The sequence below is a fragment of the Rana temporaria genome, chromosome 12, assembly GCF_905171775.1.
Source record: "Rana temporaria chromosome 12, aRanTem1.1, whole genome shotgun sequence".
NCBI classification, from domain to species: domain Eukaryota; kingdom Metazoa; phylum Chordata; class Amphibia; order Anura; family Ranidae; genus Rana; species Rana temporaria.
Window position 1 is genome coordinate 40716807 of NC_053500.1, and position 20676 is coordinate 40737482.

At 40.8% G+C, this 20676-nt stretch overlaps 1 protein-coding gene across 1 annotated transcript; it reads left to right on the forward strand.

Moving 5' to 3' along the window:
• Window positions 1-727: 727 nt before the first annotated feature.
• LOC120919497 (keratin, type I cytoskeletal 17-like) lies at window positions 728-19731 on the forward strand. The gene is made up of 8 exons (XM_040331693.1): window positions 728-1456; window positions 1634-1716; window positions 5284-5440; window positions 8173-8334; window positions 8467-8592; window positions 11401-11621; window positions 16076-16131; window positions 19626-19731. The coding sequence occupies exons 1-8, from the start codon at window positions 884-886 to the stop codon at window positions 19682-19684; spliced, it is 1437 nt and encodes a 478-aa protein (XP_040187627.1). The 5' UTR covers window positions 728-883; the 3' UTR covers window positions 19685-19731.
• Window positions 19732-20676: the final 945 nt, after the last annotated feature.

Consider the following 20676-nt stretch of genomic DNA (forward strand, 5'->3'; position numbering starts at 1 on the left):
AAGTTACGGCAGCGTAGTGTATCTTGGATACGCTGTGCCCGGCGGAAATATACGCCGAGGTACGTGAATCTGCCCCAATGAGATTATGGTAAGCAGGCTGCCTCTCAACACACATCCCCTGCGGAGAGATGTCTCCAGTCCAGACCATTGTCTATATGCAATGAACCAAGACAATTAGACACAGCAACAAGGGGGGGGGGGTTGGGGGGAGAAGGCGTGTAGCATTACATTAAATTATCTCAATGCCAGCTTGTCCTGGGTCTCCAGTATCTCCTGGCCCATAATATGTGGGTAACAGGCCCGCCCACAGTTCCTTCCAAAACACACAGTGACAGTGGGTTCTGTCACACCTATAATATTCTGTAAACAAAAGAATGTGTACAAAAAAAAAGAGGGGATGCTTACTCACTGCATGTTATGTAGTAAATAGTTTAATGTCCATAGCCTGGCCACAGTTCTGTAGCAAAATCATACTTGAAACAGCCTAAATGCCAGAATGAGATGACCAGTTCAAATGACTAGGCAACTCTAGAAATGATTTCACAGCGTTTATAATTCATTATTGCTGTCACATGCCTTAAACCTGTGAACAAGGAGTTCAATAAATATATAATAACCTTCTACGCCTTCCAATAAGTTTATGTTTCAGACTATATGACAACTCAATATGATAGTTCAAACAACATTCTGTATGAAATGTACAACAAGGGACAAAGGAAACAGATGCTTGTAAAAAAAAAATCCTATAAACATTTCTAACAATTCACAACACCCTTTTACTTAATATAAAAAGGATTCTATATACTGGCTACATTTGTATCACATACACACAGCTGTAACACTTCTCTTTGATCCCATACTTGCTAAAGCCATTAGACACAATATGATGAACTATTCTCAGACAACTTCTCCTAAGTTCAAATATGGAAGCTTCAAGCATAGTGGTGGATTCAATAATACCCACTTTGGATCATTCACCCACAAAGCCAGCCATGAGGACAATTGCCTTTCTTTAGGAGGAACCTTCAAAAACCTCTATGGACAGTCTAAGATATCTCATCACGCTAGAGTAAACAGTCCAACACGCGGAGGATCTTACAATTCCTATCATGGTGAAACCTTTGACGACCACCACAGGGCTTCTAGTACTCAAGGAAATCTATGGTTTAAAGAAATCGCCCATTCACGTGGACATTCCTATAATATGAAAAGTGGTGGAGCCCACTCCGGAGATTATGGAAGTTCAAAAAGCAATAGCCTATTCAGAATCAATGAAAGGGAAACCATGCAGCATCTGAATGAGCGACTTGCGTCTTATCTAGAGAAGGTTCACACCTTGGAGCAGGAAAATAAGGAATTGGAGAAGAAAATATCTACGTGGTATGAGAACAATGTCCCCAGTGCTTTGCCTGACTCTAGCCAGCTTCTCAAAACAATTGACGAGATCCAGAAAAAGGTAACAAAATCTAAATGTATGTACATTTTTAATCTAACATATCCTGACATTACATTAATTTTCCCCACAATACTTTTACATACTCGTTGACATGCAAAATATGTGACAGTTATGCGTTCTTGATTGGCAATTGTTAACCAACCCAACCCAACATGACCATTTCTGTTTTTTATACAGATGTTTTCAGCCACTATTGAGAAGTCCAGCATTGATCTCCAAATTGACAATACTAAATGGGCAATTGATGACTTTAGCAACAAGTAAGCATATGATATCAGTCAGAACAAAGTTGTTAAAAAAAAAAACAAGTAAGGTGGAATCAGATTATCATGTATTAAGTGTGACAAGTGTGATATTTTGTGAGCTACGAGAATTTTTGTGTGGCTAGTATATCTTTCTACCAACGTGGAAACCCTGTTAAAAACTATTACCTAGTATTACTAAGGTACTTACAGTAAAACCTTGGTTTGAGGGCAACTTGGTTTGAGAGCATTTTGCAAGACAAGCTAATTATGTTTATAAATTGTGACTTGATATACAAGCAATGTCTTGATATACAAGTAGCGTTATGTCACAACTGAGTATAAAAGAGAAGAGAGGCGCCTTTAAAGCCCTGTACACACGATCAGATATCTGATGCAATCTAATCCGATGGATTTTTTCATCGGATATCCGATGAAGCTGACTTTTATCAGTCTTACTTACACACCATCGGTCAAAAATCCGACCATGTCCAAACGCGGTGACGTAAAACACTACGACATGCTGAGAAAAATTAAGTTTAATGCTTCCGAGCATGCGTCGACTTGATCCTGAGCATGCGTGGATTTTTGACTGATGGACTTCCACACAGACGATCGTTTTTTCTATCGTTTTTTTATCCATAGGAAACATTTAAAACATGTTCTACTTTTTTTCACCGATGGAAAACAAACCGATGGGGCCCACACACGATTGGTTTGTCCGATGAAAACGGTCCATCGGTCTGTTTTTTATCAGACAAACCGATCGTGTGTACAGGGCTTAAGTGTAGCAATATGGTTACATTTAATGAGGGTACAACATTTAGCAACATATTGCTACACTTAGGCCCCGTACACACGACCGGATCTATCCACTGGGATTGATCCGCGGATCATTTCCAGCAGATAGATCCGGTCGTGTGTACGTCCGAGCGGACATTTCCCAGCGGATAAAAATCCAGCCGACGGATTCCCAGTGGAATTTTTTTTTTTAGCATGCTAAGAAATATATCCGCTGGAATCCAGTCCAGCGGACTGATCCGGTCGTCTGTAGAGACTCACCGGATCAGTCCGTCCGCTCCCATCCCTCGCATGCATTGTAAGGATTCGACGAATGCGAGGAAGTATTTAACTTCAGGGTCGCGCACGTCGCCGCGTCATCGTCGCGGCGACGGCGCGGCCACGTCACCGCGGATGTATTCGGATTTCGATCTGATGGTGTGTACAGCCATCAGATCCAAATCCGCCAGAGGATTTATCCGCTGGAAACGGTCCGGCGGACCGTTTCCAGCGGATATCCTCTCGTGTGTACAAGGCCTTAGAGGCTCCTCTCTTCTCTTTTATATTCTGAAGCTCCTGCTGGATTTTGCTTCTAATCCCCTTGTGGAGGTTTCCATCTGTGGATGGACATTTTATGGTTACACAACTTATCACATTGCTATAATCTTTGTATATGGACTATAAACTGAAGGACCTATAAATAAATGGATGTAGAATGAATCATTTGAGTTTCCAATATCTCTTATGGGGAAATTTGCTTTGATATACAAGTGCTTTGGATTACAAGCACGTTTATGGAACGAATTATGCTCGCAATCCAAGGTTTTACTGTATATTAAATAGTACATTGTAGATATAGTAATAATATAAACAATTAAAATGTGGCAAAACTGTTATCTAATTTTTTTACACTCTCCTGCTCTCTCTATATATTATTTTTAATAAAAAGAAAGTAATGAAACAAATAATAATAACCATAAACGTAAGGCAGGCAACACAAATTGCAGTACTTTCTTGATATTCTCAGTGGAGAAATACTCTCTAACATTTCTCTTCTTAAAAATGTTGTTGTAGAAAAGATACCCTTACTTTTGTGGTCAGAGGAAGAGGGCCCTCTTACTGTACATTGAAAATTAGTGGGAGAAGGGTCTCCTTACACTGGTGTTGAGTGAAAAGAATGCCATCTTATGTTAGTGGTCGTGTAAAAAGTTGTCCTTCCAATTGCTGTTCAGGGGAAGAATACACTTTAACAACAGCAAGAAAAATCATGATTGTCCATAGATACAAAGATGACAAGTGATAAGGGTGGCTACAGTCGGACAGGTAATGTTGGTGCAAAAACTATGCAGGCACTTCTTGAAAAGAGATCAGTCCTCCACCGCTCAAGAAATCCCCACCAATCTCTGGACTAACCCTAGTGTTCCACAGAACCCTTGTTCTGGAGAAAGACTCAGTTGGAGGAAATGTTTCTTTTGAGAAAATACCCCTGTAGCCTAAAAAGCTTGACTTTGCTTGAGGTTGTCATTTTTAAACTTTGGGTTATGATATACTAAAGTGATATCACACCTTAATTCTTTAAGCACTTTTAGTGGCTGATTTAATAACATACTGACTATGAAGCTTCTTTATCTTTTAATCCTTTCCTACTGTATGTTGCAGTTTCGGATGGTGCCATGACCACTATCCTAGGTTTCCTATTTCAAGGTGGCTCCTATCTCTTGCATAAACCTATGGAGCCACCTTTGTATGTAGGGCATAGATCTGTGTCTCTCTACATTGTGTGCATCAATAGAAACACACAGCTTCATAGCCTAGGATGACTAGAAACCCCCCTGCTCCTCCTTCCCCCTCCTTTCTCCAAGCTAACAGCCTGATGGCATTGGTAACTCTTTCCTGAAAAAAACTAGAAGTTCATGGAAGAAGCACTGAAAGAGCAGGAGCCAGCAACATTGAAAGTTGTAAACTGCAAAGGCTGGGTTACAAATTTTAACAAATAGTTTACCAGTAAATGTTTATTTTATTGTGTTTAATGTATTAAAGGGGTTGTAAAGGTACAATTTGTATTCCTAAATAGCTTCCTTTACCTTAGTGCAGTCCTCCTTCACTTACCTCATCCTTCGATTTTGCTTTTAAATGTCCTTATTTCTTCTGAGAAATCCTCACTTCCTGTTCTTCTGTCTGTAACTCCACACAGTAATGAGAGGCTTTCTCCCTGGTGTGGAGTGTCGTGCTCGCCCCCTCCCTTGGACTACAGGAGAGTCAGGACGCTCTCTACGTTGCAGATAGAGAAAATAGCTGTGTGTTAGTGGGCGTCCTGACTCTCCTGTAGTCCAAGGGAGGGGGCGAGCACGACACTCCACACCAGGAAGAAAGCCTCTCATTACTGTGTGGAGTTACAGACAGAAGAACAGGAAGTGAAGATTTCTCAGAAGAAATAAGGACATTTAAAAGCAAAATCGAAGGATGAGGTAAGTGAAGGAGGACTGCACTAAGGTAATGGAAGCTATTTAAGAAAAAAAAATTGTACCTTTACAACCCCTTTCAACTTAAAAATGCTGAGCGTTTAATACAACTTTAAGGTCACTAGAACTTCACTAAATTAAAAACAAACTAGATTTAAAACTACCTGTGGTAGGGGGTGAATAAGGTTGTCGAACCCAGTCTGACCTACCTAGGTGCAATTTTTCAAAATCCGTGAGAATTTAGAGGGTAGTCACAAATTCAAAAGTAACATCTTTTTCCCTTGAATGTGGCCATTGCCTCTTCAAGCAGTTGTTATACCAACTATTATTTTTTACTCTAAAGATATGATATTGAACTCAGACTAAGGAACAATGTAGAAGCTGATGTACAAGGACTTCAAAGAGTCTTGGATGGACTAAATAAAGAAAACCCGGAACTAGGAATGAAGGTTCAAGAACTCCAAGAAGAAGTCAAAGAAATGAAGAAGAACCACGAAGAGGTAAGTCACACAAATACTGTAAATATAAAACACAGTTTCTAAGATCTGGTTGTGAGCTAGATTTTTTCTTAACTGATGAAAACCAAGAAACACTCTGGTCTCCAAATGTTAAAACCAGTGGATTGGTAGGTGCCACCTGCTGGTAGACACTACTCTTATGCCCCGCACACATGATCGGTTTTCCCATCAGAAAAAGGTTGGATGTTTTTTCCGACAAAAAAAAGTTGGATGTTTTTTCCGACGGAATTCCGCTCAAGCCTGCCTTACATACACACGGTCACACAAAAGTTTGGTGAACTTTTGACTGCCAAGAACACAGTGAGGTAAAAGACTACGACGAGCCGAGAAAATTAAGTTCTATGCTTCGATTTGTTTCCGAGCATGCGTCGGAATTTTGCGCGTCGGAATTTAAACACACGATAGGAAATTCCGATCTGATTTTTTCCTGACGGGAAAATAGAGAACCTGCTCTCTATCTTTTTCCAGCAGTTTTTCCATTGGAAAAAGTCTGATAGAGCATACACACAGTTGGGATTCCCGACCAAAAGCTCTCATCTGACTTTTTCCAACAGGAAAACCGATCGCGTGTATGGGGCATAAGACATGTGTGATTTATTTTGTTACAAATCGAAATTCGGTTGAAATTTTTGTTATTCAGAGATACTGATGTATATGAATCTCCAAATCACAATGGTAACAAATCTCAATTAATTAGAAATAAATTACAATGAAACAACAAATTCATTCATATTCATTCATAATGACATGATGCAATAGTTTAGGCCTTTTGTTAATGTTTGAAGGATTCTAAATAATGTAATGCCATAAAGAATGGTCCAAATTGATTTGAATCCATTTGGTTTTTATAGCGCATTAACATTTTTCATTTTTTATAGAAAATGCACTACATAGGAGATGGAAACATATTGCAATAAATACAGTAAGGTATAAAAGGTGATGATTCCTACGTATTGTGTTTGGGTTGAAAATGGAGGTGGATCCATCATAATCTCCGAATCATAACATAACTAAATAATGTAAAATTAATTTAGTTCCATTTGTTATGTTATGATTCAGGGATTCTGATGGATCCACCTCCATTCAACCCTAACAGAATTCATAAGTAATCTCCCGAAATGGCGAATTAACACGTTAAAAGGAATAAAGCCAATCTTCTAAAATACAAATGGATTTGCAACAACAAAGATATGAAATTAATCTGAATAAATAAAACAAATTATGAAAATGTATCATTCTAATATAATGAGACAAAACAAATTGATTAACTTAACGAATGAATACAAAAGAAAACAAAACACATGTTTCTGTTGTGCACATCTCTCTAATCACTTCTTAGGCCCCGTACACACGACCAGTTTCCTCGGCAGAATTCAGCTTCCGACCGAGTTTCTGGCTGAATTCTGCCGAGAAACCCGGCCGTGTGTACGAGGCCTGTCTGAAATCGTTTTTTCAAAATATTGTACATTCTTTTTTTAGGTACCTACTATACTCTATGTAAATTTGAGTAATATTCCTCTATAGCTTAAATCTGAAGTCTATTCAATATACACTACATTACCAAAAGTATTGGTACACCTGCCTTGACATCCAGTCTTAGTCCGTAGGGTCCAACAGCTTTAACTCTTCTGGGAAGGTTGTCCACAAGGTTTAGGAGTTTAGAAGTTTAGGAATGTGTCTATCGGGATGTTTGACCATTCTTCCAGAAGCGCATTTATGAGATCAGGCACTGATGTTGGACAAAAAGAACTGGCTTGCAGTCTCCATTCTAATCCATCTGAAAGGTGTTCTATCCAGTTGAGGTCAACACTCTGTGCAAACAAGTCAAGTTCCTCCACCCCAAATTCGTTCATGATGAAGGGGTCCTCCCTGGCTTCGAAACATTGCTGTTTTCTTTAACAATGTGATCACTGAATAAAGCTTTGGACCCACTTGGAGACCCATGGTGTGCTCGTTCTGATTGCTCACGGTTGATCGCTTCAGCACCCACTTAATCATACAGCCAATGGAACATGTGCGTTGTAAAGAGTGCGCTGCATTTAATATATATGACTTTTCCCTTGAAGTTGAGGTATAAAATGCCAGCATAAACAAATTAGTCTTAGGCCGCGTACACACGGTCATTCCAAACCGATGAGAATGGTCCGACGGGCCATTTCCATCGGTTCACCGCTGAAGTGGCCTGATGGTCTGAAGTGCGTACACACCATCATTCCAAAAACCGATCGGGTCAGAACGCGGTGACGTCACACACACGACGTGCTGAATAAAACAAAGTTCAATGCTTCCAAGCATGCGTCGACTTGATTCTGAGCATGCGCGGGCTTTGAACCAATGCTTTCTGTACTAACCATCGGTTTGGACCGATCGGGCAGCGGGCCATCAGTTCGATTTTGAAGCATGTTTTAAAATTTTGGACCGAAGGACAACAGACCGATGGGCTATACACACGGTCAGTTTGGACTGATGAAACTGAACCTCGTCCATTCTCATCGGTTTTGTCCGACCGTGTGTACACGGCCTCACAATTATCTATGACTTTATTACTTTAAGATAAAATTAAAACCAAATACATTACCAGATGACTAATTTTATATCTGGGAATTATTATGCCCAGTTTGATGTCACCCTCAAAAAAATACTTTCTAATGATGTGTTTATAGCACCATTCTTTCAGGTCTTAATAACATTTTTCATGTGATCATCTTATCCAGGAGGTGAACTCTCTACGTGGTCAACTGGGCGCCAGAGTCAGTGTGGAATTAGATGCTGCTCCATCTATAGATCTAAATAGCGTTTTGTCTGATATTCGAGAAGAGTACGAAAACCTAATGGACAGGAACCTTAGAGATGTTGAAGCCATGTTTGTTGCAAGGGTAACCAAACATTTAAATTTTTCAGTATTATATTCTCATTCTGTAATTATGAAGCTTTGTAATAAGAATGTAATTAAAAGCATTTCCAAAACTGAATGCCATGATGGTCTTTTGTATTTTATAATTTTATAGACTGAAGAACTAAGTAGCCAAGTCCAGTCAGGATCAGAAAGCATTCAATCGGTGCAGATTGAGATAATTGACTTGAAGCGCAATATACAGAACCTGGAAATTGATCTGCAGAGTCAGTTGAACATGGTAAGGTTGCCACTTGGTATTTTAATGTGTATTAGGGTGATGTAGTGTTGGCTGAAGTTATACATTTTAATCTTTCAGTTCCCTTACATTTGTACTGACTCTCCTTTTCACCTAACAATTGATATCAAATGTGAAATCCCACCCTTTGTATATTTTTCCCTCCTTGCTTTTATTCTTTTATGTATTTATTTTATATCTATTTTTCTATTCGCTCTATCAGCAGCTTTCTTCAGCCTTTGTTTTTCTATTGTCCCCTTGCTTTTAGTTGCTTACATTTCTTGGTTAACTTTTGTATTTTTCCTTTTTCCTGTTTTTTTTCTGTGTTTTCTTTTCACTTTATTTGCAAATATCCTTTTACGCTAAAGGATAAGACCTTTTTAATTATACCTGGCTTTATAATAAGAGCAACTGACAACATATTTACAGTATGAAGCCTCAATATGCTCAACTCCACCAAGTATGTGCTGTAAGTTCAATACAGTACTCAAACACAAAGGAAGCTTGTAGTATTTCATAAATCATTGTATTTTTCTGCTTAAGTCTACCAATGAGGCCCCATACACACGAGAGAATTTATCCGCGGATACGGTCCAGCGGACCGTTTCCACGGATAAATCCTCTCAAAGATTTCCGCAGATTTCTATGCGATGGAGTGTACTCACCATCGCATTGAAATCCGCGCGGAAATCCTCTGGCGATGACGTGTCGCGCCGTCGCCGCGATTATGACGCGGCGACGGGCGCGACGCTGTCATATAAGGAATTCCACGCATGCGTCAAATCATTACGACGCGTGCGGGGAATCCCTTTGGACGGATGGATCCGGTGAGTCTGTACAGACGAGCGGATCCATCCGTTGGGATGGACTTCAGCAGATGGATTTGTTGAGCATGTCAGCAAATATTCATCTGCTGGAAATCCATCCCAGGGGAGATTTATCCGCGGATAAAGATCCGCTGGTGTGTACACACCATAGGATCTATCCGCTGAAACCCATTTGCTGGGATTTATCTGCGGATGGATTCTATGGTGTGTATGGGGCCTTAGGTCTGGTGACAATTATCTAAGAGGGAATTTTCCACGACATGATTTCCTCTTAATGTGTCTCCTGCATAGGAAGTGAAGGAAAATCATTTTAATATGGCACAGACCTCAATAAAATCACAGGGAATTGAATCTATCAATATCTGATAAAAGTTTTGCCTTTATGTTCTCTTTAAACGATATAAACATAACCTTCTTGTTTGTTTTAGGTATTGTAAATGGTTGCAAGAAGTTTGTATTTTGGCTTCTTTCACAGCTCATTATTAATTGGTTGTACCCTTACAACACACTTTATGCTACAGGTAAGCCTATATTTAGGCTTACCTGTAGCTACCCTGGATATCCCCTAAACCTGCATGGTTTAGGAGATATCCCCCTGTGTCTGCATGTGCCAAAGTCATCAGCACATGCGCACTGAAGCAATGGCATATCGTGCCGTTGCTTCAGTTAGACGCGCTGTTACCGGCAGCTACCATGTGCACGCAGGGGAGTGACGTCATCCCGGCTACGGCCAATCACGACGCCGGAGCCGCGATACTCAGAAGTAAGCCCTGGGAGAGATGTCGGCGGCCGGAGGGAGTACGAGGACCGGTGCATGGGCTTCGATCTGAGGTAAGTAATACATAATGTCTAGTATGCTATGCATACTAGCTCATTATGCCTTTATCTTGCAGGGTTTTGTTATTTTTATTGTTTTATCTAGGGTTTACAACCACTTTAAGAAATAAAAAAATGTGATTCTCTCCTTAAATTGGGTATTGTAATCTTCATAACACATTAGCCTGGGGGGGGGGGGGGGGGGTCTTTATTGAAAAAAATGCATTCGCCTTTCTTGTTCAATATTTTTAATTTAAGTTTTCAGGGAGAACAGGAAAAAAAAGGGGGGAGTGAACATTGTCAACCATACATTAGGACATAGGAAGTAGAGTTGTATGTATGGGTACAAATGGCAAAACAATAATAACAAACATGTGTAGACATTGTAATCCATTTCAATGGTTGGATTCAAGGTTAGGTAATGCATTTGCCTTTAATGGGATAGCATACCTCCCAACTTTCTGAAATGATAAAGAGGGGCATCTTTCAGCCACAGTATGTAGGCAAAGGACACATCCCTGCCATGGTCATGGTTACTCTACTAACCACAAAATCTAATATGCAGAAAATAATTGTCTAAACCATACAAATGCTTTTTTGATCTCTATTGATCCTATATATTGGCTTTTCAAGATAATAAATTCAGTAATTCAGAGGTTGGATAAAAAGTTTACTACAGCATGACACTTTTGGTAAGAAAATATACAATTTTGTAAAGATGTGAACGCATCAGACCAAAAACAGGGACAACCGAGCCTGCATAGGGGGCAGAGGGATTTGGTCTTAAAAGAGAGATGGTCCCTCCAAATGAGGGACAGTTGGGAGTTATGGGCTAGGACAACTACTGAGGTTAGACAATTGTCACTCACTGTGTCTAGAGGTGCCACCATGCTGCACCATACAACCTGGGCAATTTATTAAAAAAGAAATTAGCTATATCATTTATTTTCTCTTAATCATCATTACAAGTTTTACCCTAGGATAAAGTACAGCCATGGCTGTCTTGTTGTACTTCCCTCTACCATGTGAATTAAAATAAGCATGATATATTGGTGATCAGATCATATCTTCACCTGAACTATATATTAATTCTAGAAACACAATTTTTGAAGCTACAGTGCTTTGAATGCCATACAAAAAGACCTTTTTATTTGATCTCTCTTCACAGAATTCAGCTCTTCAAGACACACTGACAGAAACAGAAGCCAACTACAGTTCAGAACTTGACCAACTCCAGACGATGATTAACAATGTGGAGTCAGAGATCGCCCACATCAGATGTGAACTGGAGCGACAAATTATAGAGTATAAAATTCTTATGGATCAAAAAAATCTTCTTGAGCAGGAAATTGCCACATATAAACAATTGCTTGAGCAACAGGACTGTCAGTAAGTACTACATAGAGGTGCACACCTAAAATGGATTAACATATTATTCCAACTCAAAATGATGGTTTAGTTAGGTAGACATTGGTGAGCTGAGTCAGCCCTAGCTGTTTTTTTAGTTCTCTATTAACAACCTACTTTTGTGTATTTTAGCGCCTGTCACAGTTTCCCCTGATATAAAAAAAAGTCTGACCCCATTATGATGGCCACATATGGTTAACAACTTTCCGACCTGCCGCCGTCGTTTTACGGCGGCAGGTTGGCTCCCCTGCACGAGAGCCCGTAGCTCTACGTCGGCTCTCTCGCAGGCCACTAGGGGCGCGATCGCCGCTGGGCACCCACGATTGCTTGTTACAGAGCGGGGACAAGGTCCTGTCAGGGGGGAAAAATGCTGATCCTCTGTTCATACAATGTATGAACAGAAGATCAGTGATTTCCCCTAGTGAGGCCACCCCCCTACAGTTAGAACACACCCAGGGAACATACTTAACCCCTTCCCTTGCCCACTAGTGTTAACCCCTTCACTGCCAGTGGCATTTTTATAGTAATCCAATGCATTTTTATAGCACTGATCGCTATAAAAATGCCAATGGTCCCAAAAATGTGTCAAAAGTGTCCGAAGTGTCCGCCATAATGTCGCAGTACGGAAAAAAAATCACTAATCGCCGCCATTACTAGTAAAAAATATATATTAATAAAAATGCCATAAAAATACCCCCTATTTTGTAAACGCTATAACTTTTGCGCAAACCAATCAATAAATGCGTATTGCGATTTTTTTTAATGAAAAATATGTAGAAGAATACGTATCGGCCTAAACTGAGGAAAAAAAAGTTTTTTATATATTTTTGGGGGATATTTATTACAGCAAAAAGTAAAAAATATTATTTTTTTCCAAAATTGAGGCTCTATTTTTGTTTATAGCGCAAAAACTAAAAACAGCAGAGGTGATCAAATACCACCAAAAGAAAGCTCTATTTGTGGGACAAAAAGGACACCAATTTTGTTTGGGAGCCACGTCGCACGACCGCGCAATTGACGGTTAAAGCGACGCAGTGCTGAATCGCAAAAAGTGCTCTGGTCTTTGACCAGCAATATGGTCCGGGGGTTAAGTGGTTAAAGACCAGTGATCGCGAACCTTGGAACCCCAGATTTTTTGAAACTACATTTGCCATAATGCTCAACTACACTGCAGCATGCATGAGCATCATGAGAAATGTAGTTTCAAAACATCTGGGATGCCAAGGTTCACCATCACTGGTATAAACACTGGAACTCAAGCACAGAGATCTCACCAGTAGAGTCTCTAGAAAACTGAAATATTAGTTTTGTTTTGACTAACTCTTTATGGTACACAGCCCTGAAAATGCTGTCACTGTGGTCATGCAAAAATAATGCTTTTTCTTATGCAAATAAGGTTCCTTTACACATTATTTCTGACTTTGGGGAGAAGTTTAATGACCTTCACATACATCAGGGGTCTCCCCACGTAATGCAATCCTGGGAACTCTGGAAATTTGCCAGTGCCTATTATTAGGGCTGTTACTGATCAAAATTTTTGTGTTCGATTTTTTTTTTTTTTTTTAATCGATTAATCGACTAATTTCGATTAATTATAACGCACATACAGATCCAACTACTTTTAGCTGATCTCCTCCTTGCAGGCTGATTCCCAGTGCAGCTACCAACCACTGGAAAAATGGATAGCATGATACAAAAAACACACAAAGGCAGCGCTTGATGGGAATAGCATTAAAACTTTTAAAGTCTTCAAGTAGGTAACAAAATAAATATTGCACTGGAGATAAAATCGATGTAGCTACATAAACTTTAAAAATGGTAATACAAAACGGTAGCAAAAGCAGTCATAAAAACATGTAGCTAAGTATGATACTGGTATAAAAATGTGTACAACGATGCCACTGTTGATTCCAGATGATGAGAGGTTAACATCAGTCCGTTGGCATGTAGATGTCCCATGAAGGGAACTAACACAACTCCCAGTGAATGGTTGTAGAATCCCAGGTTGATAGAGGGAAAAGTAACAGCCCTTGCGTGTGGCAGATAGTAAGGTCCCGCCGGCATGCAGATATGAAGGCACAGCAAAGGAGCCCTTCAGATGGACACCGCAAGCCCCGCCGGTGTTTGTGACGTCACCGGATCTCCGACGGAACTCTCTGAAGGCCCGGAAGCCGGCGGAGAGGTCAGTACCAATCAAAAGAATTTTGATCGATCAAAAGAATTTTGATCGATCAAAAAAATTAAAGATTAATCGATAAATTAATAGTTAATTTCCACAGCCCTACTTATTATCATTAACACAAGATTCCATTAACTCAACCCTGATTTCCATTTTCATAATAAGGAATGTTGGTTTAAGATGGCTAAAGGTGTTTTCCAAGAGAATAAGAATTCCTCGTCTGAACTAGGCCCTAATGCAGTGGTTCTCAACCTTTCTAGAGCCGTGACCCCTTGATAAAATTTCTCAAGTTGTGGGGACCCCTAACAGTAAAATTTTTGTAGCGTGGGTTGTCAGGGTACCCAAGGCAAGACAAGTAATTTGCGCCCCTAACCCACGGCCATTTAGCGTTCCCTGAGCCCCTTCCACTCGTACAAAATTAAAACCCCTTATGGTACATTTTGGGACGTACCACTCTTTTTTTTGTTCTGCTTTCTTTTCCTTTTATCTCTCTCTATGCTAATTTCTTGTTCCCCCCCCCCCCCCCATCCCTCGCTCTAGCCTTCTTTCTTGTTCTTTCTCATATTCTGTCTCTCTTTTTTGCGTTGTTCCTCCCCCTCTTTTCCTCTCTCTTCCATGTATTCTCTATTTGTATCCTTCCTCCTTTTGTGGAAATGGGATGAGTGGCAGTGCTGGCGAGGAGTTGGGATGAGTGGCAGTGCTGGGGGGGGGGGGAGTTCTGATCAGCCAACTTAGGTGCTCTTGATCAAGGTCATCTGCTGATATGAGAACTGTAGAGGGGACTTTTAATGGCAACTCTAATCACAGGTAGTGTTACTCACGGTGTCTCCGACTGTGTGGTGTCTCATAGGAGTGACACCTATGCCTAAATCAGGAGATATGGTCTCCTCCAGAACCTCCGACTTTACATTTCTCACCATTCAGCTGACCTCTAGTCTCTGCTCCCCAGCCATGCCGTGAACTGAATGGGCAGCTGCGAAAAGGCTGAGGGGGCGGCCGCAGCCTTCAGAAACAGCCCAGCTGAGCGGCCGCGAAAGGGCTGGGAGAGCAGAGTGGGCTTCAGGAACAGCCCAGGATTTGGTGACCCCTGACAAATCATCATTTGACCCCCGAGGGGGTCCTGACCCCCAGGTTGAGAACCACTGCCCTAATGTATGCCATAAAAGAGTTCCCACCCTCTGCAGCTGTGGCACCCGCTTTCAAGCGCTTGAACAACTTAGGCTGCTCTAAACGACATTATAGGGTTAATTTACTAAAGGAAAAGAGACTGTGCGCTCTGCACAAGCAGATGCTCCAGAAGCTTTGATGACTTCCCTTATCCAATCATGTGCAAGCATGATTTTTTTTTTATATATTCCTTGCACGTTATTGGGTATTCATTGAAAAGCAAAGCTTTTTGTCTTTAGTAAATCAACCCCTATGAATCCAATATATAAGACTCAATGGGGGGAATTTATCAAAATTGGAGCAGACAAGATGTGTACATGGATGGCAAGCACTCAGCTTCTATCTTCAGTTTGTTCATTTAAAGGGGTTGTAAAGGTTTGTTTTTTATTTTCTAAATAGGTTCCTTTAAGCTAGTGCATTGTTGGTTCACTTACCTTTTCCTTCAATTTCCCTTCTAAATGTTTTCTCACTTCCTGTTTTTCCTCAGTAAGCTTGCCCCCATCATCCGAGACGTTCTGGCTGGGGGTTAGTCAGCGTGCTCACCCCTCGCTCACAGCTTCTCCCCGCAGAGATGTGGTCCCAAGGGAGTGGGTGAGCACGCTGAACTAATCCCCATCCAGAACGGCTCGGATTATGGGGGCAAGCTTACTGAGGAAAAACAGGAAGTGAGAAATTCAGACCAAGAAAAAAACATTTAGAAGGGAAATCGAAGGAAAGGGTAAATTAACCAACAATGCACTAGCTAAAAGGAACCTATTTAGAAAATAAAAAACAAACCTTTACAACCCCTTTAAGCTCCAAAACATAAAAAAATAGAAGCTGAATGCCTGCCATGCTTAGCTGCTCTGAATTCTGTCTACTCCAGTCCCCTTGTTTTAGAACCTACAGTACAATATCATACTTTACTGGATTTAGTGAACATTTTCAGCAGTCCTCACAAAAATACTAGTTGTGTTTTTTATTAGCAATGGTGTTCTATTCTTTGTTACGGTTGATGTGTTTTTAGGATATTAGTAACAGGTCTTCATGGAGAGGATCATTGAACCAGTGTGTCATTTTTTTTTCAAAATTATAATTTTTTTGTTTTCAGTGTTAAAGAAGCAGAGCCAACTATATCAAGTATAAATATGTTCACTGCAACAGAAGGTAAGCTTGGAATGCCAAAAACAATCTGTATAAAGGGAGGGGACATCCTTTATTAGCAATCCAGGCTCTATTCACAAAGTTATAACAATTTATTTGATATAATGAATGCACTGCTGTATTTTGGAGATTTAGGTTGTCATTAAAGGGCACCTCTCAGGGGTCAAGTCCTGTTGAAAAATGTGTGGGAACTCTCACCAAAGTTCTTTCTAAATCCCAAGATAACGCGCGGCAGACGGCATCGAGGAAGTGACGGAATACCCGCACACTATTCTATGAATCCATATACAGGAAGCGGCCAGTAACAAAGGATCACTGCCCCTGACAGTGACTTGAGCTGGGCATCGCCGCTTAGTGAAGGATTAGCTTGGGCGGCTCGGCTGCTCTCGGCTGCTCTAGTCCTGCAAAGGGAACTGCGTTCCTGCTGTGAAAAAAAGTGCAGGCAGGGCTGTCTTTTCCATTGGGCACGCTGGGAAGTTGCCCGGGGGCCCCACTTGCCTGGGGGGCCCCTATCGGCTGCCCAGCGACCCCAGTAAAAAATTGTGGAGAGCAGAACTGTAGAACTGTATCATGTCTACAGTCTCTGAGGAAGAGTCTGAAGAGGAGTCAAGAGTGGGAGCGCCTCTGGGATGAGAGTCACGGGAGAAGTCAGACACGAGGAGATAGTAGGATAAAACCAGAGCAGCCAAGCTGGAGCCATCTGACTGAGCCATGCATGTTGCACCTGAGAGGAGGTCAGTGATAGGGCCGCCAGGCCAGTCTAAGGGGCGGGTGGTTGCTGATGTATTTTCTCTAAGGAAGGTGGTCTCTGGTCACCAGAGTGCCCCACACATCAGAGTTCCGGGTGTTCCCCTTTACATCAGAGTATGCAGGATTCCCCCTTACAGTGCAAGGACCCTGATGTAAGTGGGAACTCTGATGTAAAGAGAAAGCAGTGAACTCTGATATAAGGTGGTCTCTGGTCACCAGAGTCCCCCTCCACATCAGAGTTCCCCCTTACATCATGATTTGCAGCGTTCCCCTTTACATAAGAGTTCCCTTCCACTGTAAGGGGGGAATTCTGCAGACTCTGATGTAAGAGGAAACTCTGAGCAGGCTGGGTTATAGTCAATGAAGAAATTTGTAAAACTGTAATTTTAGGTACTTTTTTTGCAGTGCCATTAAAAAAATGTGGTTCTGCCAGTAAATTTCATGATTTTTGTCAGTAAATTCTCGTGCACTATTGTGTAGACAGGGCCCCAGTGCACTGTATTGCCCGGGGGCCTATAATGCTCTTAAGATGCCACTGAGTGCAGGGACTCCGTTCCCACGTGTTCCTGCAGAACTTGAGCCCTGGCACCCCTCTTTTTTTTTCATGCAGGGTCCACTTTAATTTTTTCATGATAAGGATTAGAAGTAATTTAAAAAAACTATAAGATAAGCACCTGAACGACTACAATATATAGGGATATACAATGTAATACTGACATATAATCACACACATAGGTTGGACTTGATGGACTTATGTATTTTTTCAACCTCCCCTACTATGTAACTATGTAAATATGTAACTATGTCAGTTTCCAGCAGATTAAAATCCAGTTAAAGAATTAAACTGATTGTAAGTGATCACCTTGTAAAACAACCCACTCAGTTTAACATAGAAATGAAATGCAAAACATTTTTGTATAGATATACAAAAAATTATATATAAATACCCTTTTCCCCTTTGTTATAACTGATCACATTCCCTCTTAGGCATGTGCATTTCGTTTCGTTCCGAATCGAAATTCGGACAAATTTTTCATTATTCGGACATTCGGATGCATACGAATTCCCGAATTGCAATATTAACGAATTTACCGAATCCGAACGAACGTTTTCGATTCCGACGAAATTTGATCGGAATTCGAAAAAAAAAATATTTGAATTGAATTCGAGAAAAAAATATATATATTCGAATTGAATTAGAAAAAAATTCTATTGGAAAATAGACTATTTGTTTTCTAATCCGGTCAAAATATTTTCGATTTCGACCGGATTTTTCGAAATTCGGTCGAAAACGAACAAATTCAGAAAACGGTCGAAATATTTTAGAATTCGACCGGATTTTTCGAAATTCGGTCGAAAACTAACAAATTCAGAAAACGAATTCAACACATGTAACAAACCTAACTTAACAAAATTAATTAAATGACGAATTAAAACGAAACTAAACAAAACACATTTTTCACTTTTGCACATGCCTATTCCCTCTGCTCTCAGCTGCATAAGAGCTCGGGGAGGAGAATAAGCAGCACACTGAGCTTCCCAGTGAATGGCTGTGCAGCAGGACAAGTCTGATCATTGGAGTAGAGTAAACTGAGTTCCCAGCATAGCTAGCCACTTGCCGCCCACCCACCGCCACATCCAAACCGTGTTGCTAGGACACTGCACAACCCCAATCTCGTGCCTCAGCTCTTTAACCATGTGATCGGCTTTGTCCAATCACAGCCGGTCACATGTAAATACAGGAAGTGCCGGTAATCGGCTCTCATTGACTCACACTGACAGAGTGTACGGCAAAGGAGGGACAATCAGGGGCATCACCTTGCAGGGGGAAACAGGGCATGTAATCAGGGCACTGATCATCAGTGACCTGATTACAGTAAAGCCCCAGAAGTGCCACCAATCAATGCCCATCAATGCCACCAATCAGTACTCATGAGTGCCACCAATCAGTGCCCATGAGTGATACAAATCAGTGCCCATCAGTGACAGAAATCAGTGCTTATTACTGGTGCCAGTTAGTGCTACCTTTTAGTGCCTATCAGTGCCTGCTCATAAGTGCTTCCCATCAATTCCCATAAGTGCCCATCAGTGCTGCCCATCAGTTCCACCCATTAGTGCCCATCATTGCATCAGTGCCACCTAACAGTGCCCACCTAACAGTGCCCACCAGTGCCACCTTATTTACAAAAATTACGAACAGAAACTAACAATTTTTATTTTTAAAAATTGTCAGTCTATTTTCTTTTTTTTTCTTTTTCATGCTAATCCCTAAGCTTCTTATATCAACTCCAGATTTTGCTTTTTTGAGTCACTAAAAGAAAGCTCTGTTTGTGTGAAGAAAATTATTAAAAATGTATTTGGGTATAGTGTTGCATGACCGCGCAATTGTCATTCAAAGTGCGACAGTGCTGAAAGCTGAAAAAGGGCCTGGGCAGGAAGGGGGTGAAAGTGCCCTGTATTGAGGTGGTTAGAGAACTGATCAAGGCATGCTCTGCTGCTTAGTTATTAATAGGAAAGCAAGGGGACTAGCTGGAGTACCAGGGATTTCACATAAAGGAAGTAATAGAAAGAGAACAGAATAGTTTCTCATACAAGTACACATTACATCAGGCACATATTAGGAATATTAAGTCTTGGGGTAACAAACGCTTTAATTGCCTATGCTACAGTATGGCTATTAAAATGTAGTGTGCATTTAAGATTTTTAAACTTCATGTGCATTAATGACATGTGTGTTCATATTTTAGGCTCCAATGCAACAGAGAGTTCCCCAACAGAAAATCATGCTTGTGAGACAAGCAGCTAAAGAAGAACACTTGGGATTGGTTATATGGTCACAAAGAAGAAGAAGAAGAAAAAAAAAAAGAAACAAATACCATTCAGATGTGTTCTTTATTTTGCCTAACATGCCTAATTCAGTTCTAAAATTCATTTTATTTATAAGACACAAATATAAGTATTAGTATATACCTTAATTGCACTTTAAATTTAAAATATATATATATATTCTTAGTAGAAAGTAAATGTATCTAATCTTATAGTAATATATATTACTTTATAAAATGTACATTTTTTGGGGTTAAAAATATAAAACATGTCAAACTTACCTGCCCTGTGCAGTGGTTTTGCACAGAGCAGCCCAGATCCTCCTTTTCTTGTATCCCTCGCCAGCCCCTCCCTTCTGCTTAGTGCCCCCATAGCAAGCAGCTTGCTACGGGGGCACCCAAGTCGATCCGCTGCTCTGTGTGTCCATTCAGACATGGAGCCGTGGCTCAGACCGGTCCACCCATTCTCTCCTCATTGGATCACTGACTTTTATTGACAGCAGCCAGAGCCAATAGCACCCACTGCTGTGTCTCAGCCAATCAGGAGGGAAAGTCCTGGACAGCCTAGTCTCTCATGCAACATCTCTGGATTGGGTAGGAGATCAGGTAAGTATTAGGGGGGCTGGGGGGGTGGTACCGCACACAGAATGTTTGTTTTTTTGCATAGAATGCATTAAGATAAATAAAAAAACTTCTGACTTTACAACCACTTTAAGTTAATGTGTTGAAAGCAACCTTCTAAACATTACCAAGCATATAATTTACTCCATATGTGTGTACAAACACTTACCAAGCTACCTGTACACGGTTGGCTTCAGGTTTCAGAGTGCCAATTCCCTGAACTTCTAGGTAGGGTAGTACACACCCTGAGTTCAGATGGTACAATGTAGGGAGGATTGAGCGGCAGGGGTGGTGATCTCTTCATGTGCCGGAAGGGTGCATGTAGGGATGGCTCTATAAGACACTACAAGGG

Excerpts from the sequence above, each read along its gene's own strand:
- LOC120919497 (XM_040331693.1), top strand. The coding sequence starts at position 884 with ATGATGAACTATTCTCAGACAACTTCTCCTAAGTTCAAATATGGAAGC. Across the intron at positions 1,717-5,283 it reads ATTGATGACTTTAGCAACAA|ATATGATATTGAACTCAGAC; the intron begins GTAAGCATATGA and ends TTTACTCTAAAG. Across the intron at positions 5,441-8,172 it reads TGAAGAAGAACCACGAAGAG|GAGGTGAACTCTCTACGTGG; the intron begins GTAAGTCACACA and ends CATCTTATCCAG.